We start from the raw sequence: 21,865 nt of genomic DNA on the forward strand, positions 1-21,865 counted from the left end.
AGACAAAATCACAATTATCTTGAAAGTGGGAACTAGTCTGTTATCCGGATTTAATTTCCTTATAACGACTCAGAAGAGAGCATTGCACGTATTTACTGTCTCAACAGCTTGTCTTGTAAACCGCCGTTTAGCTTCCTTCTCTATGCTCTTGTTATGACAATCTTGCGACAGCATTCGTGAAATATATAAATAAAACTGTGTTGAGAAAGTGGAGGACGGCATTTGAATACATCTCACTCTGTGGAGGATTCAAACTAGGCTGACATCAAGGATGTCGCCCGCAGCTGTTTGAAAGCTTCTGCGTCACACCAAAACATTTCTCATTGTCAGACGAATTTCAGCAGATTTTATTCCTACACCTTAATTTGAAAGTGTACATCTGTCGCAGTCTGCACTGTTGTGAAAAATAACAGGTGTTGAAAATATCACTACATGCGTAAGTGCGGAGGTTGAAAAAAGACCTATTGATGAGCGCTGGGTTACTGTCGTTGTTGTGTAAGTATTGTTTCTAATTGTATTTTCTCTCCATCACTTCTACGACAGTGAATCAAAGGCATAATGGCATGCACACATTAACTAAAGCTTTAGATTCTTGCTCAAGGACACAATGGCGACTGTATCTCAGCAACTCTCTCTGTATGAGATCTTTATTACTGCAGCTCAGATCATTAACAGGAGACTGGCCAGCAGTACTGCACTGCATTTCATCATTTCAATGTTTCTCTTCAGGGCTCATCTATCAACAGCACACACACACACACACACACACACACACACACACACACACACACACACACATTAGCATGATCATGTGACTGAACATATAGCAGAAGAAGAATGGCTGTATTCAGTATAGAAACATGTGTAATATGTAGGCTATGGCTTGTTGTCTGCAGTATACACTCATTAGTGGATTGTGGATTTAGACCTGCCAGTGGTCAGTGGTATTATGCTGAGCTACTTACTAACAACTACATCTCAGCAAATTGGTCACTTCACTGAATTATAATCTTATCTGTCTGTCCGTCTATTTCTATATCTGTTTGTCTGTCTGTCTGTCTATCTCTATTTCTATATATCTCAGTCTATTTCTATATCTGTCTGTCTGTCTATCTCTATTTCTTTATCTGTCTGTCTATTTCTATATCTGTCTGTCTATCTATCTCAGTCTATTTCTATATCTGTCTGTCTGTCTATCTCAGTATATCTGTCTGTCTATTTCTATATCTGTCTGTCTGTCTGTCAATCTCTATTTCTATATCTGTCTGTCTATCTATCTCAGTCTATCTGTCTGTCTATCTCAGTCTATTTCTATATCTGTCTGTCTGTCTATCTCTATTTCTTTATCTGTCTGTCTATTTCTATATCTGTCTGTCTATCTATCTCAGTCTATTTCTATATCTGTCTGTCTGTCTATCTCAGTCTATCTGTCTGTCTATTTCTATATCTGTCTGTCTGTCTGTCTCAGTCTCTTTCTATATCTGTCTGTCTGTCTGTCTATCTCAGTCTCTTTCTATATCTGCCTGTCTGTCTATCTGTCTGTCTATCTCTATTTCTATATCTGTCTGTCTTTCTATCTCAGTCTATCTGTCTGTCTATCTCAGTCTATTTCTATATCTGTCTGTCTGTCTGTCAATCTCTATTTCTATATCTGTCTGTCTATCTATCTCAGTCTATTTCTATATCTGTCTGTGTGTCTGTCTGTCTGTCAATCTCTATTTCTATATCTGTCTGTCTATTTCTATATCTTTCTGTCTGTCTATCTCCGTCTCTTTCTATATCTGCCTGTCTGTCTGTCTGTCTGTCAATCTCTATTTCTATATCTGTCTGTCTGTCTATCTCAGTCTATTTCTATATCTGTCTGTCTGTCTGTCTGTCTGTCTGTCTGTCAATCTCTATTTCTATATCTGTCTGTCTATCTATCTCAGTCTATTTCTATATCTGTCTGTCTATTTCTATATCTGTCTGTCTGTCTATCTCCGTCTCTTTCTATATCTGCCTGTCTGTCTGTCTATCTCTATTTCTATATCTGTCTGTCTTTCTATCTCAGTCTATCTGTCTGTCTATCTCAGTCTATTTCTATATCTGTCTGTCTGTCTGTCAATCTCTATTTCTATATCTGTCTGTCTATCTATCTCAGTCTATTTCTATATCTGTCTGTCTATTTCTATATCTGTCTGTCTTGTCTATCTCCGTCTCTTTCTATATCTGCCTGTCTGCCTGTCTGTCTGTCTGTCTGTCTGTCTATCTCTATTTCTATATCTGTCTGTTTGTCTATCTCAGTCTATTTCTATATCTGCCTGTCTGTCTGTCTGTCTGTCTGTCTGTCTGTCTGTCTATCTCTACTTCTATATCTGTCTGTCTATCTATCTCAGTCTATCTGTCTGTCTATCTCAGTCTATTTCTATATCTGTCTGTCTGTCTATCTCTATTTCTTTATCTGTCTGTCTATTTCTATATCTGTCTGTCTATCTATCTCAGTCTATTTCTATATCTGTCTGTCTGTCTATCTCAGTCTATCTGTCTGTCTATTTCTATATCTGTCTGTCTGTCTGTCTCAGTCTCTTTCTATATCTGTCTGTCTGTCTGTCTATCTCAGTCTCTTTCTATATCTGCCTGTCTGTCTATCTGTCTGTCTATCTCTATTTCTATATCTGTCTGTCTTTCTATCTCAGTCTATCTGTCTGTCTATCTCAGTCTATTTCTATATCTGTCTGTCTGTCTGTCAATCTCTATTTCTATATCTGTCTGTCTATCTATCTCAGTCTATTTCTATATTCAATTCAATTCAATTCAATTCAATTCAATTCACATTTGCTTTATTGGCATGACTGTAAATTATACAATATTGCCAAAGCATGTATATAGGTATATAAAAAAAAAAAAAGAAAAAAAAATATATCTGTATAATAATAAATAAAAAAATATGATCAAATCAACATTTTAAATTAACATCATAACACATTAGAACATGTCTGAACATTTGACATTACAATGTTTTAATATATACACACACATACTGAGGGTTATTGTGGTGGACAGTAGGGAAACACACTGAAGTCAGACAAACACACACACACACACACACACACACATACACATATTACGCATGCACGCGCACACACACACACACATATACTCACCCACATACATATTACGCATACATACACATACACACATACACATTATACACACACACATTTACCTGCTGTCCCTTAGGCTGTGGCACATCCACACGTATCTAGCAGCCAGTGCTGCTGTTTGTCCCTTTCCTAATATTATATTAATTTGTTGTACTTCAGTCTTGGTGGTAAAGTTCTTTATTGAGTTACTGAATTTATTTAAGTAGAGATCTCTTATAGTTTTGTATTTGTGGCAGTGAAGGAGGAAGTGCATCTCTGTCTCGATCTCTCCTGTCCTACAATGAACACACACCCTTTGCTCTCTGGGTAACCAGCTCTTTCTGTGTCTGCCCGTCTCAATGGCTAGGCTGTGCTCACTGAGCCTGTACTTGGTCAGGATCTGTCTCTGCTTTGTGTCTTTGTTTTTGTGTTTTTTGTGTCTTTCTGTCTGTCTATCTCTATTTCTATATCTGTCTGTCTTTCTATCTCAGTCTATCTGTCTGTCTATCTCAGTCTATTTCTATATCTGTCTGTCTGTCTGTCAATCTCTATTTCTATATCTGTCTGTCTGTCTGTCTCAGTCTATCTGTCTGTCTATTTCATTCTATTTCTATATCTGTCTGTTTGTCTATCTCAGTCTATTTATGTCTATCTCAGTATGTCTAATCTGTCTGTATGTCTGTCTGTTTGTCTATCTCAGTCTATCTATCTCAGTCTAACTGTCTATTTATCTCAGTCTATTTCTAATATATCTATCTGTGTCTGTCTGTCTATCTGTCTGTTCATTCTGGTCTGTCTGTTAATCCATCAATATATCTATCTATCTATCTGTGTCTCTATCTCTGTCTACTTCTATACCTGTCTGTCTATCTAGTTTGTGAAGTTTGTATGTGTTGGTTCATGAATGTGGTGAAGTGTGTTCCAGCACTGTATTAGAGTGACAGCAGATGGCTGTCTTATGTAATTAGAGTGGGCGAGATACGAAATCAAGACCCCAAAGATCACGTCACACACACACACACACACGCACGCACACACGCACGCACGCACACACACATGCAAGAGAGAGAGAGAGAGCAGCCAAACCCTGAAAATGTGTGGCGATCATACATATTACATACAGGACTTCTTCAAAAGCAAGCACATAAGCGCCCACATACTTCAAAACCCTTCACATGTCTGTTTCCAAGGACTCTTTATCTCAAAGCATGAAAGTGAAGTGTGGGTTACATTCGAAATCACAGCTCTGGTTCCTTTCTACTGAAGGTCTTGAGACCTTTTTTGAAACATTATTCTGGTGCATTGCAAAGTATACATTTTGTCAGTATGTGTGTTCCCTGCAAATCGAACCTATGACCTTTGCAATGCTAACACAACTAAAGCTCTAGTACAAACTGAGCTACATAAACACTTTTGAACTACTTCAACTACACACTTTCAATTTCACAAGTGTAACAGCAACCGTCATTTATCTTCTCATTAGTATCAGAGACATCACAGCAGCCAAAACACGAACACAAGCCGAGGGATCAAAATAAAACAGCTGTTTTAACGCAGATGCCATTAAATTCTCTCTTCCTTCCGCTTCTCTCTGTCTCTCTAACACACACAAACACGCCGCCGGTGCTGTACATCTAAATAACCGACATGACTAATTCCCATGCATGCGAACCCTGCTCTGTCGTCTATTCTGAGTTGTTAGGATGGAGTGTGTGAATCATAGTCGTTGTGGTAATTGCCCGTCCTTTGTCTTCTCCCACCCCGCTTGGCTCTGATTGGTTAATGAGGCTTGTTAAATGCAGACGCTCATCCGTTGAGCAGAAGAGACAGCTGAGCGCAGAGGGGGACGTCAGATGGCCCTTTTCTCTCTAAATTTAAGCAGTCAACAGCATTTAGAATGGAAATAAATACGGGAGGCTTCATTTGAAGCTCGGTGTAGCTTGGATCATTAAACTCAAGACAAAGTTGTTCATAAAGCAGCGCACATTGTTGTACCCAATGGTCAACGGTTATGTATGGAATAGCATATGACCGTATGTGTTTAGGTTTTCTATAGGGTTGAACTCATGACCTTTGCGTTGATAATGCAATGTTCTACCAATTGAGCTACATGAACATCTATAATGTGCACAAAATTCAACATACAGCAATGTCCTTGACATTGAATTGACTTGACTTTGAACTCTGCTTGCTGAATTAAAGATCACAAAAGTATTTTTTTAAATGTTTCATAACTACTTTGTTCAATTTCTAATCACTATCCTCTAAAACAAGGGTTTTCAAACTGGGGGCCAGGGCCCCAAGGGGGGCCGCGAGATGGTGCCAGGGGGGCCCCAGTTTTATGACATTTTATGAAATACATTAATTTATCATGAATTCTGTGTAATTAAACCTAAAAAAATAAGGCTACTAACCAAAAGCACTACTTTTTTATATAATTTAATGTTTTTTTTATTAAAATGTTGAGTTTTAGAACAGTTTTTTATCACAAATTTTCTTTGGGGGGCCGCAAAGGAATGCACCGTACACAAGGGGGGCCACACACTGATAAAGTTTGGGAACCACTGCTCTAAAATATAAATGGTTGGGTCAAAAAGGGACAAACCCAAGTTGTTATATATAAACCTACTGTATGTTGGGTTGTTTCAACCCATGGTTGGGTCAAATGTGAAAATTTTCGGGTTTAACTTACCCCTACAGTTTTTAAAAGTAACCCAGGATTTTGTGTGCAGTAAGCTAGTATTGGGTTTTGAACGCAGCTTTTGCATTGCTTGCTTACTGGATCATTAAGTGTTTAATGTCCTGATGGGGCGAAAAACTCTTGCTCATAAAGTTGCAGGAAACATTATTGTTCCCAAAGGCCAAAATGCGTTTAAAAATCTTAATGAATTTGCTTGCTTGTGTTTGCTAAACCAACACTGACCCTTATGGAAAAAGAACGAATCCTCCTCTCACATTTTATGCATGTAATGTTTTTATTACACTTGAATGTTTTTGATCTTTATATAAAGATACAGAATAAATCCAAGGTTAAGCGTAGTTTGAATACTTATAAACATCGCCCACACTGTAAAAAATTATTTGCTTTTGTTTAATCAACTCAGATTTATGGGGCGGTTTCCCGGACAGGGATTTGACTAGTCCGAGACTAAAATAAATGTAAGAGTTGTCCAAAATGAAAACAACTTGTACTGACATCTTATCTTAACCCTTAATTGGTCCCTGGGGTCTATATGGTCAACATTTCATTAGTTAAAAAACGTGCTTCCCCTTAATTATTTAAAGAGATAAATAATTTTGTGACTATTCCTAAATAATCTATACATACACAAAAAACTGGGCTTGATTCGGTTGTTCTGAAGGTATGTAAAAATGTTTTTATTAATCTGGTCCTTGGGGTCAATATGACCCCAATTGAAAATGAATGGGAAATGCAAAAAAAAATTCCATTTGTAAAAATATCAATAAATCGAGCATAAATTTGAAAATTTCCACACAGAAATGAAGGCCTGGTACTTGTGCACAAATTAAATGTAAAAAAACACATGCTCACACACAAACACACACAGGTATAATTGCCACAGAGAGCATTTGTATAGAATTTGGCGTAAACGTAATGCTTTTTATACCATACAAACTGGATACTATTCCCTTCCCCTAACCAATCCCTAACCCCAACCATCACAGAAAACTTTCTGATACTTCACATTTTCAAGAAACATCGTTCTTATTGATTTATAAGCTTGTTACCTAATGAGGACCTCAAAATGTCCCCACAAGGTCACAAAAACACTGGTATTCCTATCTTTTTGGGGAAAATTGGTCAAATTTCTGTGGCATTTTGTATAAACAGACATTTCAAAATGCATCAAAAACTACAAAAAATTCTACTATTTGAAATAATATTTATTTTGAATGTCCTTTCTAATGTTTATATAAACATAAATTCACAAAATGTATCACTAAAGTAGTGATGTGAGCAGTTGGCCATATCCAGTAAAATGAATGGCTTTCTATGGCCCTCTGCTGGTCAAAGCTATTTAATTCTTAAATGGTTATTCCTTTAGGTTTATCTCTAACCAGTGAAAGGTGGAATTCTGCACCTAAAATCTAGATCAATATCCAGAAACAATTTAAAGTCAATTTAGATAATCATTTAAGTGTTTTTTTTTTTTTCTTTAAAAAATCTATATTTCACATGCAAGCTGATGGTGATGAGGATTTTGTGGTAAATGGGTACAAAAGTACTTCAAATCTCTCAAAACAAAGCTTTATTGTATAGATGAGAAGTAAACAAAAAAAAGATTATTTGTATTATTGAAAATGTATATTTTTCTTACAATTATGCTTTGAATTTTGGATTCATATAGACCTCAAATGCCCAGGGTACACTGTAAAAAAAAACTTACTTTTTTTTGTTAAATCAACTCAGATTTACAAGTCAAGTCAACAGAAATTAGTTGTCACAACTTATAAAACATAGTTGAGAAAAGTCAACTTTTTTATAGTTGAGAAAAGTCAACTCATCTCTATTCAAGATAAATAATAGTAAGTTGAAATGACTTGTATATCCGAGTTAATTCAACAAAAAAATTTAAGGCAGCAAAGTATTTTTTTACAGTGTAGTGTAAACAGGCAACAAGGAGCATTTGAGGGTTCACTGCAAAAAATGACTTTCTTACTTAGTATTTTTGTCTTGTTTCAGTAGAAATATCTAATTTTGCTTGTTTTAAAGACAATTTCATTTAAATTGTATATTATTTGTCTTAAAACTAGCCTTATTTACTTAGGTCATTTTGCTAATTAAGAAAAAAGCTTCTTAATTTAAGAATTTTTAGATAATTCTACTGAAAACAAGACAAAAATACTAAGTAAGAAAGTCATTTTTTGCAGTGTTAAAATACATCAGTGCCTTTTGTTTTGCCTCAAAATGCACACAAGTAATGTTTTTAAAAAGGCATGTTTGTTAAATGTTTGTTAAAACTAGTTTAACTAATCCCTGTCCAGGAAACCACCCCATAAATCATTTTAACTTATCTTGACAAGAGATGAGTTGTTATAATTTAGAAGACATAGTTGAAATAAATCAACTTCATTTTATAAGTTGTAGCAATTCATATCTTGTCAAGAAAAATAATAGAAAGTAAAATGACCTATAAATCTGAGTTGATAAAATAAAAAAAATTAAGGCAGCAAAGAATTTTTAACAGTGCAGCAAAGCAAAAGATTTTACCAAAAATGTTCAACTTCAAACTCCAAGAGATGATTACTGTCTCGTAAAACTTAGTATATGAGAAGTGAAATAACTAAAACTCCCATGAAATGGATGTTGTGCTTATTAAAGGTTTATAAAGTGTGACTCGGGTTAGCAAAGCAATGACTTTGAATTTTCACTTCACTAAAGCGCTTCCTCTAAAGGTGTTGTTGGGTTTACTGTTATGAAGAAGAAACGTTTCTTATTTGTGTGTATGTACAGGTCTGGCTATTGGGAAAAGCACAACCTAACACATTTTGGGTTGTGCTTAATCATTTAAACAATAATTGATTTAGATTAATCATATTTAAACACACACAACACACATCTCTGCTACAACTGAACACTTAAAGTTTCTTTTTAGAACCTACAGCACTGTTCTCCTATACAGTCACCCCAAAGTGACAACTTAGCTGGGGTTGTAACAGACCGAAGAAAAGCATAGTTGTCAATAATTTTCCCATAATTTTGTACTTAAAGTTATACTTTTGATGGTATTAACATTGTTTTCATTTTATTATCATCGTATACTTGAGGCTTAGTTGTAACATGGTGTGATTAATATCATTTAAGATGGATTTTTTGGCTTATACACCCAAAATGTACTTTTATTCCTCCAAAACATTCATTGTTCAGTATCATAATGCAACTACATCAAAACTTTTAACAAACTCGTCTTGAGGGAAAAAGACCCAAAGCACAGATTGCTCCGCCATTAAATATTAAGGGCTGTGTACTATCAATGAATCGCATACAAAATAAAAGTTTGAGTGTACATATTATAAATAAATAAATGGAATAATAAAAAAATTTTTAGAAATAAAATTATTTTTCCTAAATGTATACATGTGTGTATAAATATTTATACAATGATTACACATTGCAAACAACACATATATTTTATGAAAACACAAACTTTTATTTTGTATGCAATTAATCACGATTAATCGTTTGACAGCCCTAGTAGCATGCATAATGATTAATCGTGATTAATCTATAGCAGAATAAAAGTTTTTGTTTACATCATATATGTACCGAGCCCCTAAGGTGACATTGGAGTAAAAGTTTAGTTTCATGTGCTCACATGAAACTTTTGTGTGCTCACATGAAACTTTCATGTGCTCACGTGAAACCTTCATGTGCAGAGTTTTTTTTTTTAAGTTTATATGTTTAAATGCGCACGCAAAACTAAACTTTATTTAATTTGTTCTCCGTATTTATGTGTGTGAACTGTGTATAATAATTTTAAATAAATAAAGGCACGCATATGCATGTATATATTTAAGAAATTTGTACATATAATTTATACTTAATATATATTTTTTTTTCTTAAATTCATACATGCATGTGTGCATATTTATATACCTAATTATTATACACACTTCACACAAATATATGATGTAAACAAAAACGTTGATTCTGCTATAGATTAATCGCAATTAATAATTGTGCATCCTAAGATAATGAATTGATAAACTGTAGAAAATACTGAAGTATACACTTAAGTTAGTATTTACTGTAATGTACTACATTGTAGCATAATAAAGTAAGTAACAATTTGTATACCGTAAATGCTGTTTGTATAGTGTTATGCTGCAGTTCAAACATTATGTCGAAACAGTTTGTGGTTTTAAAGTACATTCATTAAGTATGTGGGCACAAAACACTGAAGCACATTTTAAGTCGTCTTCACTTTTAAAAACAAAGAAGAAAAAGAAAACAGTAACTTGATATGAAAACATTGGAACATGTCGTCCATGCTGATGATCAAACGTAAGTGCGTGCGCGCGCACGCGCACAATGGCTCGTCACATGACTCCGGTCACATGAATTGTGTCACATGACGATGTCTCTATAAGTGAACGGTACTTTGTTGCTCAACGGCGTGTGTGTGTTTGTGCTGCAGGTGCGAAGCCACGCGTTTGTTTTCTTGAGTCCGGCGGAAATCAGAACCTGCGCGTGGTTACCTGTCTGTCTCACAGTTTATCTGTCTGTCGCGAGGATGATCGTGCTGTCTGTCGTCGCGTTGTTTCTGTTTGTCAGCGGATCTGTGGCCGACACACCTGCCAACTGCACCTATGAGGATCTGCTGGGCACCTGGATCTTCAGCGTGTCCGATGTGGGTCAGGATCGGACCATCAACTGCTCGAGCACAGGTCAGATCAGACCCACGATGATCTTAGTTGTTTAACACGGAAGTTCAACTTCCTTTCAGTTTCACGTGATATTTTAATAGACCTGTTTAACGTGTTTACTTAATAACATAACTTGTGATTATATAGCATCTACTCACATAATGGTTTAACCCTTTAGGGTTTTATGTATTGGTTGTTCTTTCCTATACAGTCCCTACTGAAAAATCCAGCTAAGAACAGTTTAAGCTGGTAGCTGGGTCAAGCTGGTGAGTCAGCTGGTTTTCTAGCCTGACCAGCTAAGTCCTGCTAGACCAGCTTAAAAAGTGACCAAAAACACAGCTAGACCAGCTTGCTACACCAGCAAAACCAGCTAAAACCAAGCTGGGAGACCAGCTAAAACCAGCTTGTGCTGGTCTTAGCTGGATTTTTCAGTAGGGTGCCATTGCTCATGTGATTTTATAAAGGGTTAATGGTTTTATTTAATATAATGCAGTGGTATTATAAATGATTACGGTGATATGGTTGTTATTTGGTGTAATGGTGTAATGGTATAAACCTCAAACTGAAAAATCCAGCATAAGCTGGTTTTAGCCGGTCTCCCAGCTTGGTTGGTTTTAGCCGGTCTCCCAGCTTGGTTGGTTTTAGCCGGTCTCCCAGCTTGGTTGGTTTTAGCCGGTCTCCCAGCTTGGTTGGTTTTAGCCGGTCTCCCAGCTTGGTTGGTTTTAGCCGGTCTCCCAGCTTGGTTGGTTTTAGCCGGTCTCCCAGCTTGGTTGGTTTTAGCCGGTCTCCCAGCTTGGTTGGTTTTAGCCGGCCTCCCAGCTTGGTTTTAGCGGGTTTTGCTGGTGTAGCATGCTGAGCTAGCTGTGTTTAAGCTAATCTAACGTTAGCTGGACCTAGAAGACGTTAACATTAGAAGACCAGCTGACCCTCCAAGCTTGACCAGCTTTGCTAGGCTGGGAGAACCAGCTTAAACCAGCTACTGCCAACTTAAACCAGCTAAAACCATATGCTGGTCTTAGCTGGATTTGTCAGTAGGGAGGCTATCCAAAAATCATTGTGCCTATTTTGGTACCATCATCACTTTGTAATGTAATATCATGATCTATTATTAACAAGACTTGTGACTAACAACCCGTATGAAAATTAACTATAGTTAATGTTTAGACTTTTTAGTATTATTAGCCATGTTTTTGGCATGACTACCATGGTTTATTTTGTAGGATAATCTAGGTTATTTTGTGATGATTTAATCATTTTATAACTAGTAACCATCTGTAGTAAAACCATGGTTAAACTTCATCTGTGATTTCCTGTGTCTTGTTTCCTGTGGCTGTCTACCAGCATTGGTGTCCATTATAAATGCATTCTGGGTAGTTTTACAATGCAATTATTGTTTATCATCAGAACAAGTTTACTCAACAAACTGTTTGTTTGACAGGTAAAGTAGTGAGGACGGTGACCGTAGATCTGCAGAAGTTGTACGTAGCTGTGGATGATATCGGCCACACTGGGTTCTTCACCCTCATCTATAACCAGGGCTTCGAGGTGGTGATCAATGACTACAAATGGTTCGGTTTTTTCAAGGCGAGTACTTTTTTCTTGGGTGACGCATGATTTATCAGATGACTGATCTGTGTCACCTCAGTTACCACAGCCGTTTCCAGCGTCGACTCGATCTGACGTGACATTTACATTATTCACACGCATTAATTCAGTGTGACTTACAGATATGAGAGCGAGTGTAGCCTATGAAACTTGAGAATGTGAGCTTACATAAACATTTAGTGTTTGGTTCAATAAATGTGGTGTTGAATTTTGTGAACGCACTCAAACGATATGAACATACAGCAACGACTGATTGTGTTTCTGTTCATGTGCAGTATTCTCAGCAGGGTTCAAAGGTCACGAGTTACTGCGACCAGACGCTGCCCGGTTGGGTTCATGATGTGTTTGGGAACAACTGGGCCTGTTTCACTGGGAAGAAAGTTCAGCCCATCCCACCCCGTGATGAAAACATTCCCACGCTGGGATTGAAACACCAACTGTGAGTGTTTGATCAATAGTGACTCAATCATCCCGTTATCTCATTGACCTTTATAAGATAACACATCTTCATGTGATTTCTGTCTTTGATCATTTCTTGTAATGCGTTTTATTTTTAAATCTAGCCTCATGCAGTCGCCGTTCACGCACAACATGGAGTTTCTAGATAAAATAAACTCTGTTCAGAATTCCTGGAGAGCGACGGCGTACAGTCACCATGAGACCTTTACCATACAACAGCTTCTGAGGAGATCGGGAGGACGCGGCTCTCGTATACCACGGTACGGCGCTGTTAGATTATGACATTTAAGTCTTTTCATGTTACGTGTTAAGTAACTGATGCATTTGGGAAAAATAAGCTGAATAAGCAACTTTCATATCATGTTTTGATTTAGATAAGTTGGTAATGATATTATTGGTTCACATCAGAACACTAGAAGGCAGACAAAACATCTGTTTTTTTTTTTGAAGAAAGAATATCAAGCAGTGTTTTATGGACCGCACATGCCTTTTATTTAGGATTTTAAAAGTTCTTTTATTCTGTCATTGGTTCTCAGGCGAATCAGACCCGTGACTGTCGCAGCTGATGTGCAGAAGATGGCCGCTGGTCTTCCTGAGCGCTGGGACTGGAGAGATGTTAATGGTGTCAGTTACGTCAGCCCTGTACGCAACCAAGGTCTGTTGATTTGTGCGTTTCAGAATATTGTGGGTGTTCGTGTTAGAAGAGATGGATGACTACCATAAATATTTTTACTGCACATGTTTTCTTTTAAACTATGGGCTTTAAGACCCTGGGGGAATCCTTGGGAGGAGTGATGGAATGAATGAATTAAATATCTTTAAATAAAACAACAAACATGATAACAAAAGCACTCTTCAGATGCAATGTTCGTTATTTTTAGCAATAATCTGACATTAAATCGATCTGAACCGATTTATTAGTAGTATTCTACCTCATTCGTGACATCATCAACTATATTGTTGAACCAACATGGTTCAAACGACGGTTGTGCGACGGATGTTTTTGGGAAACTGTTGTGACTAGCTAGCTAGTTAGTTTGTCCAACTATACATCGTACTATGGTGGTTTAGCAGTGTTGTACGAAAAAGGCACCCCAACTTATGACGTGAATGTACAGCACGAGTGATTCCTAAGCAATATTACGACTCCACTTTTTGCGATACCTTCATGTTATACACATCGGTTTGTGCAGTGTTGCATAGTAGTCAAACACGCCTGTTAGTGTCAACGACAACAATCGATGTAGTCAAAGAAATTTGTTTGACATGTTTGCATTTTTAAAAACAAATTTTTTTTTACACGCAACACTGACAAAAAACACATTTATATGGATTAAAGGAACATGCCCACATTTTGGGAATTTAGTTTATTAATCGTATCCCCCAGAGTTAGATAAGTCCATACATACCTTTCTCATATCCGTGCGTGCTGTAACTCTATCTGACGCACTCAACCACCGCTAGCTTAGCTTAGCACAAAGACTGGAAGTGAATGGCTCCAGCTAGCAAACTGCTCCCAATAACTGACAAAATAACGTGAACATTTTCCTTGCTGCGAGCAAATCACTCCGCCCAAGTAGCAGTGCTTCGCCTTCTAAGAAAATATTTTACAGTATGTATACTGTTAAAAGATGGCTGTGTCTCATATCACCTTGTTATTTGTACATGGTGTGAGTATACAAATCACAACACATAAATAGGAAAATGTTTGCGTTACTTTGTCACTTATTGGGAGCAGTTTGCTAGCTGGAGCCATTTACTTCCAGTCTTTGTGCTAAGCTAAGCTAGTGTGGGCTGCGTCAGACAGAGTTTCAGCACTCATGGAGATGAGAAAGGTATGTATGGACTTATCTAACTCTGGGGGATACGGTGAATAAGCTAAATTCCCAAAATGTGGGCGTGTTCCTTTAAGATAACTAAATATTACGCATGTCAATAAATATTACATGTGTTACGCATGTCTATAAAATGAATTAACTCTTTCCCTGCCAGCATTTTTAAAAGTTGTCAGCTAGTGCCAGGATTTTTTAAAGGGATCGTTCGGCCAAAAATGATATTAAACCCATAATTTACTCACCCCCAAGCTGTCCGAGTTGCATATGTCCATCGTTTTTCAGACAAACACATTTTCGGATATTTTAGAAAATGTTTTAGATCTTTCAGTTGATTAAATGTAATGTTACGGGGTCCACCCATAGTCCACAACCTTCAAGTCCAAAAAAAGTGCGTCCATCCTTCACAAATTAAATCCAAACGGCTCCAGGATGATAAACAAAGGTCTTCTGAGGGTAATCCGCGCGGTGTTGTTGTAGAAATATCCATATTTAAAACTTTATTAACGTAAATAACTACCTTCCGGTAGTGCCGTCTTCTTAGACTCCTCTGTATTCAGGAGAGAGTATTAGCGTAGTGTACGCACTTTTCTCAGTGACGTATGACAAATTCGGAGGGCGGGGGCACAGAGCAGCAGCAGAGTAGCCTCCGTAGGCTGCGTAAGCTCTCATCCTGAATGCGGACACGACTAAGATGGCGGCGCTACCGGAAGGTAGTTATTTACATTAATAACATTTTAAATATGGATATTTCTACAACAACACCGCACGGATTACCCTCAGAAGACCTTTGTTTATCATCCTGGAGCCGTTTGGATTTAATTTGTGAAGGATGGACGCACTTTTTTTTGGACTAGAAGGTCGTGGACTATGGGTGGACCCCGTAACATTACATTTAATCAACTGAAAGATCTAAAATATTTTCTAAAATATCCAAAAATGTGTTTGTCTGAAAAACGATGGACATATGCAACTCGGACAGCTTGGGGGTGAGTAAATCATGGGTTTAATATTGTTTTTGGCCGAACTATCCCTTTAATGTTCACAAAAGTTTAATGCCTTCCAGAAAAATGTCTTTAAATATATAAACATACATCAAATGAAATGCGTTAAATGAAAGTGTCATTCTATCTTCATTTGTTCTGTTTTTATTACCTCTCAAATATGGGTAGGTTTCTTAAAAATACCACAACTTTTATTTTGTAAAACAGTTTTGGATCAGTGGATGCTTTAAAGTTTGGTAAGAGCGCCATCTAGTGGAAAATGGTGGAAAATGGATTGCCGTAAAACACTTTTCTGCCAATGACGAGTTTTCTCCTAATTAACAAGAACTCGTCAATGGTGAGAGAGTTAACGTATGGGCATGAAGTCACTGTAGTTTAGTTTACACAAACATAAGACATTGTTTTCAAACCCATCTTCAAATGATTTCATTTTCTAGACCCCAAAACGCCATTGTTGTGTAAACGAACAGCCAAACGGTATAAAAAACCATCCCGTTTGTGGCTGGAAACGCGTCTTGTAAACTGCCCCTATAGGGCAGCTAGAATTGTTAACTTGCAATTGACACCACTTTGTATATACTGTGTCAGTGTCGATATTTTTGCATTTGGTGCTTGTCAAGTGTTAATTTTAGGCACTGCTTAATTGTTTCAATTGAAGACTGTAGCCTGTATGCTTTCATCTTGACCTTGACAAAAAAAATCTCTTATTTTTTTCTCTCCATGATTATTGTATAATGTAGTCATCAGCAAATTTGTGTTTTAGGCCAGAACAAATGTTTTTTTTTTTTTTTTTTAGTTGGTAGATATTTTTTTAACAAGGTTATTTGATTTCAGTAGTTTTTTTCCTTTTTAAAATCTTTACGTTTTTGCTCACTTGGCTCATTTTATGAAACACAGTTTGTGTTTGTCTGTGTATGTGTCTATGTAACTTATAAAGTTGTAAAGATATTGAGTTGCATGGTTTTTATCTTTCTGTTACTTGTACATGAATCATGTTACAATCTCATCTTACCTGTTCTGCATCAGTCAATGAATGCGACTAGCGGAGTCATTTGTTCCTCTGGAGTGTCTCATGAGATGATTTGCTCTTCAGCCAATGGTAGATTTGTCTGGAGTGGCTCTTTTTCTGAGGGTTTTCTCCTCATGAGAGCTCCTTCAGGAGAGATTAAAAGAGAAAGAGCAGCAGACAAGATAGCAAGACGTTTCTGTAGATGATGACATTAGATTGTGTCCTCTGAACAGTAAATGATGTATTCTTTCTTTCTTTCTCTCAAGCGTCTTGTGGCAGCTGTTACTCTTTCGCCACTATGGGAATGATGGAGGCCAGAGTCCGGATTCTGACAAACAACACGCAGCAGCCCGTGTTCAGTCCGCAGCAGGTTGTGTCCTGTTCGGAGTACTCTCAAGGTATCACGCGTTTCTTTAATTCATAGGTAGACTTAAAATTGGCCATTTCACAAGACTGTTTTAAGATGTCAAATAAATCTTAGGTGTCCGCAGAGTACTTATGTGAAGTTTTAGCTCAAAATATCATATAGATAATTTATTATAACATGTTAAAATTGACACTTTACAGGTGTGAGCAAAAATGTGCCATTTTGGGATCCTTTAAAATGCAAATGAACTGATCTCTACACTAAATGGCAGGGCCATGGTTGGATAGTGCAGATTAAGGGTGGTATAATCCCCTTTTGACATCACAAGGGGAGCCTAATTTCAGTGACCAAACCTATGCTTGCAGAGAATGGTTTACCAAAACTTTTCACATTTTCTTGGTTTAAAGAAGCACTGGGGACCCAATTATACCACTTAAACAAGGAATTAGTCATATTTTCATGATGCGCCCCCTTTTATATTTGCATATACTTCTGCCACCTTGATTTTACCGGTGCAAAGTCTGCAAACCAGGGCTTTGAACCAGAATTTTTTCCCAATTGGTTCGTTCCGAACAAACATTATTTAACGTTTCCGGTTTTCGGTTCAACCCTAAAATAGACGTTCCTGAACCGGTTGAACAAAAAATAAAGTTCCCGAACCGGTCAATAACGTTCCCTGTCAGCTGTGGGACATACAAATAAGTAGGCTGATCATTAGGACATTAAACTTAAATTATTACTCTACAAAATTTTACTTAAGTCTCTATCTTGTCATCAAACATTAAAAAAGGCTACATTATGTAAGCAGCATAACAAATATAGGCATGTCAGAATTACAGTTGAGTGCGCTTAAACACACGCACACACATACGGAGGACGAATTCCAAACGGCACATCGGGAAGAAGATGCAGCATAAACAGTTGCTCCACATAAAGTGAAAATTACGTTGTTTTTCAGTGCTTTATTTGTCAAATGTATTTTAATGGACCACAGTATGAGACCCTGCGATCAGTTACACCACTTATTAGTAAAAACAAACATCTTGAGATACTTGGTAGCCTACAATATTTACATCTTATGATTGAGCATTAGAGACTCTGGCTTGAGTAGGTTACCTGCTGGTGGCAAGCTTCTCATTTCTCTGAGTCAACGACGACCGGAAGTAAATTTCATCGAGTATTGCACAGAAATCTTGTCAAAGAACGAAAAAAATAACGTTATTAACCGGTTACCATTATTTTAAATAAACGTTTCTGTTCCGGAACATATATTTTTTTGAAAGTTTCTGGTTTTGTTTCTGTTCCTTGCGAAACATCAAAAGTTTCTGATTTTCGTTTTCGTTCCGTGAACCGGTTCAAAGCCTTGCTGCAAACACACTGCAAAAAAAAAAATTCAAGAAAAAAAATCTTAGTATTTTTGTCTTGTTTTTAGTAAAAATATCTAAAAAAAAATGTAAATTAAGATGCTTTTTCTTGATGAGCAAAACGACCCAAGAAAATAAGTCTAGTTTTTAGACCAGAAATTTAAGTGATTTTTTTTTTTTTGTGCATAAAACAAGCAAAAAAAATCTGCCAAGGGGTAAGCTATTTTTTTTTCTTGAATTTAATGTTTAAGAAAAATTTTTATGATTTTTTTTGCATAAATTATTAATTAAATTAATAAAAAGAAATTAAGACCCACAAACCTGTAAAAACACTTTTATTTTAGGTACACTTGGGTACATTAAAACAGAACCCATCTCTAATTTTCAAATGCATACAATTATGTTAAAAAATATAATTTTGACGCAAGACGAAAAATGTAATTTTACTTTCAATGTTTGCGGTAAGAAATGTAAAAAAAAAAAACGATTCGTGGGCTTTGAGAACAATGTGGCCAAAATCGACCCCGAAAAAAGATTAATAGAAAAAATCTTTTTTATTTGCTTTAGAGCGTGGTTCTCAAATTGGGGGCCCTGAGATGGTGCCAGGGGGGCCCCAATTTAGTGACTTTTAAAAAAAACATTTATCATAAATTCTGTGTAATTAAACCTCAGAAGAATAAAGGGGATCGCACACCGGCCGCGCAGCTCAGCGCCGCGTCGCGCCTAGCAGAACTCGGAGGTATTGTAAACCGGAAGTGCACATTAAATAGTGCGAGCTTCGTCAGATAGCGTCTACTTCAAAATGCAAAATATACGTTAGCAGCCAATGTTAATTCTTAATGATTTGGGGCAAATATGATGTTATTTAATGTTAAGCTATGTGAGTGGCGCTGTGTGGCGCGACAGGGATTTGAACAACTTCCTGAGTCACAGCTGGGCGGCGCGGACAGGCGGCGCCGGTGTGCTTACACTCATAGAAAACAATGTGTTCAGTTGATTTAGAACGGCGCGGCGCTGAGCGATCCCCTTTAGGCTTCTAACCAACATCACTACATTGTATAATTTTATATGTTTTGTTTAATTCAAATTTTAAGTTTTGGAATGTTTTATGTCATACATTTTTTTTGGAGGGGCCACGAAGGGATGCACTGCACACAGGGGTTAGATACAGTTAGTTATTAGTTACTTTTTATTAATTTACCCATCGCTACTCCGTACACTTGATGCAGAAGTACAAATTGGGCTTTAGTGCTCTGTGTGCAGTGCTATGAATGTTTGCCCCTCCTTATCCCAGGATTACACAACCTGACTGAGATCAGAATAAGTTCATTGTGTAAATGTTTAACTTTGTGGGTTTTCCCTAGTAGGTTTTATAAGATCAAAGCAGAACTATAATCTTTAAAACATTTGTTCAATTGAAAAAAGTTTTATCGTGTAATTTTATTGAAACATATTTTTGCACATAAATCTTGTGCCCAATTTCCCTCAGTTTTGTTTTACAAAGCATGAAGGGATTTTGAAGTTTGCTTTGTAGTCACACTAATTCAGTTATTATTTGTTGTTTTTGTCAGGTTGTGATGGAGGTTTCCCATATCTGATCGGTAAATACATCCAAGACTTCGGCATGGTGGAAGAAGACTGTTTCCCGTACACCGGGGACGATTCTCCCTGCAACATCCCTGACAAATGCACACGGTACTACGCTTCTGATTATCACTACGTTGGTGGCTTTTACGGAGGATGCAGCGAGGCGGCCATGATGCTGGAGCTGGTCCGAAACGGACCCATGGGCGTGGCTCTCGAGGTGTACCCAGATTTCATGAACTACAAGGAAGGTATTTACCATCACACCGGTCTAGGTGACTCCAACAATCCGTTTGAGCTGACCAATCATGCGGTGTTATTGGTCGGATATGGGAAGTGCCATAAGACCGGGGAGAAGTATTGGATCGTGAAGAACAGCTGGGGAGCCGGATGGGGTGAGAACGGGTTCTTCAGAATCCGTCGTGGAACGGATGAGTGCGCCATCGAGAGTATTTCTGTAGCAGCTACGCCAATCGCTAAACTTTAAGAGGGTAATGAGTCTTGCTGGTCCACTGCACTAGACATTGCATTGCTGCTTTTATAATTAAATATTACAAATAATAATTAATCGATTTGTAGCCCAGCCTAAAAACGTTTCATCTCAACTGCAGGTTCTTGTCTTTTTTTTTTGTGCTTGGTCAGTCAAATGAATTTTGATTGTGAATGTATGCAACCATGTTTATTTTGAATGAATTTGAGTTTGTTGCAGCTGACCAGTTGTCTTGTCACCAGACAAACTTTTGAGCCCTTTATGCTTTATCTCATGTCTATGCGGCCACATACTAAAACTCCAAATGCTGACGTGTTTTAAAGGGATTTTTTTTTAGATTTTCTCTCAATCCACGTGAACTTTGAATGTCACTACACGACTTCAATTTTTACTTCAGTTTTAATGTCCTTTATTCACATTGTATTCAGAGATTGATCACATCTTTAGACTTTTCTCAGGATAATCAATACTTGTCGTGTAAGCAATCAGTTTATCTATAGCAATAGACTTCATAAAGGGATATTGTATGTATGTATGTAGATTTCCTGTTAGGCTTTTTGCCTTGAGCTGCCTAAATCCGAGTTTTATTGCAGTCTTTAATTTTGCCTTGTATGTCATATGATCTTTAATAAATTTGCTTTTTAAGAAACCATTAATCTAGTGTCTTAGTTTTATTTTTTTATTTAGCCTGAATGCCAAAAAATTATTCTACCCTGTCTGGAAAAATCAAATGGTAAGATTAAAAAGACTTAAGATGTAAAATAAGTCTTTGGTGATGTGATGTTTAAGCTCAAAATACCATATAGACCCCTTCACGGTTCACGTCACAGGCGGTTCCCACTGCGCATGTCGGGGTCAGAAAGTAATTACAGCAGATTGAGTTGCGTGTTATTCGGTATCGTAATAATGCCGACTTACGTCATGGGCTCTGAAAATCGCGCCAGGTCTTCCGTTAAGTTTTCGCAATTCATGCAGAATCTCAAAAACAAAAAAATACAACATCTGCGGCTGCAAGCTATTACATGCAGACTGGAACAATACAAATATCAAAGAGGCTTGTGATTGTAGTGCTCACTTCATTTCAGGTAAGTCATCATTTTTCAGCCCTGTTAGATTAAATTTTAAAGCCTCGATTGTATGAACAGTTTGACCCCATGCTGCGCGCGCACCCGATAGTCATTCAATGTTTACAAACCTTGAAGGGGTCTATAGATAATTTATTATAACATGTTAAAAACTTTGTAGGTGTGTGCAAAAATGTGCCATTTTGGGTTGTGTCCTTTAAAATGCAAATGAGCTGATCTCTGCACTAAATGGCAGTGTTGTGGTTGGATAGTGCAGATTAAGGGGTGGTATCCCCTTCTGACATCACAAGGGGAGCCAATTTTCAATGACCTTTTTCTCAGTCTTGGTAAATCATTTTCTCCAAGCATAAGTTACTGGGTTGATATTTTTTCACATTTTCTAGGTTGAAAGAAGCACTGGTGAACCAATTATAGCACTTAAACATGGAAAAAGTCAGATTTTCATTATATGTCCCCTTTAAAATGATTTCAAGTGTGATCATGATTCAGATCTAAAAGGACTGCTGTGGAGTCGATCTAAACTTTACACAGATTTTGTACAAAAATACAATCAAC

At 37.1% G+C, this 21,865-nt stretch overlaps 1 protein-coding gene across 1 annotated transcript; it reads left to right on the top strand.

The window, feature by feature from the left end:
- The first annotated feature begins 10,202 nt into the window (after nucleotides 1-10,202).
- On the top strand, nucleotides 10,203-20,881 carry ctsc (cathepsin C). Its single transcript, XM_065280449.2, has 7 exons — nucleotides 10,203-10,532; nucleotides 11,950-12,095; nucleotides 12,392-12,555; nucleotides 12,680-12,835; nucleotides 13,112-13,230; nucleotides 16,687-16,818; nucleotides 19,723-20,881. The coding sequence occupies exons 1-7, from the start codon at nucleotides 10,379-10,381 to the stop codon at nucleotides 20,220-20,222; spliced, it is 1,371 nt and encodes a 456-aa protein (XP_065136521.1). The 5' UTR covers nucleotides 10,203-10,378; the 3' UTR covers nucleotides 20,223-20,881.
- The last annotated feature ends 984 nt before the right edge of the window (nucleotides 20,882-21,865 follow it).

The sequence above is a fragment of the Paramisgurnus dabryanus genome, chromosome 8 (genome assembly GCF_030506205.2).
Source record: "Paramisgurnus dabryanus chromosome 8, PD_genome_1.1, whole genome shotgun sequence".
NCBI classification, from domain to species: domain Eukaryota; kingdom Metazoa; phylum Chordata; class Actinopteri; order Cypriniformes; family Cobitidae; genus Paramisgurnus; species Paramisgurnus dabryanus.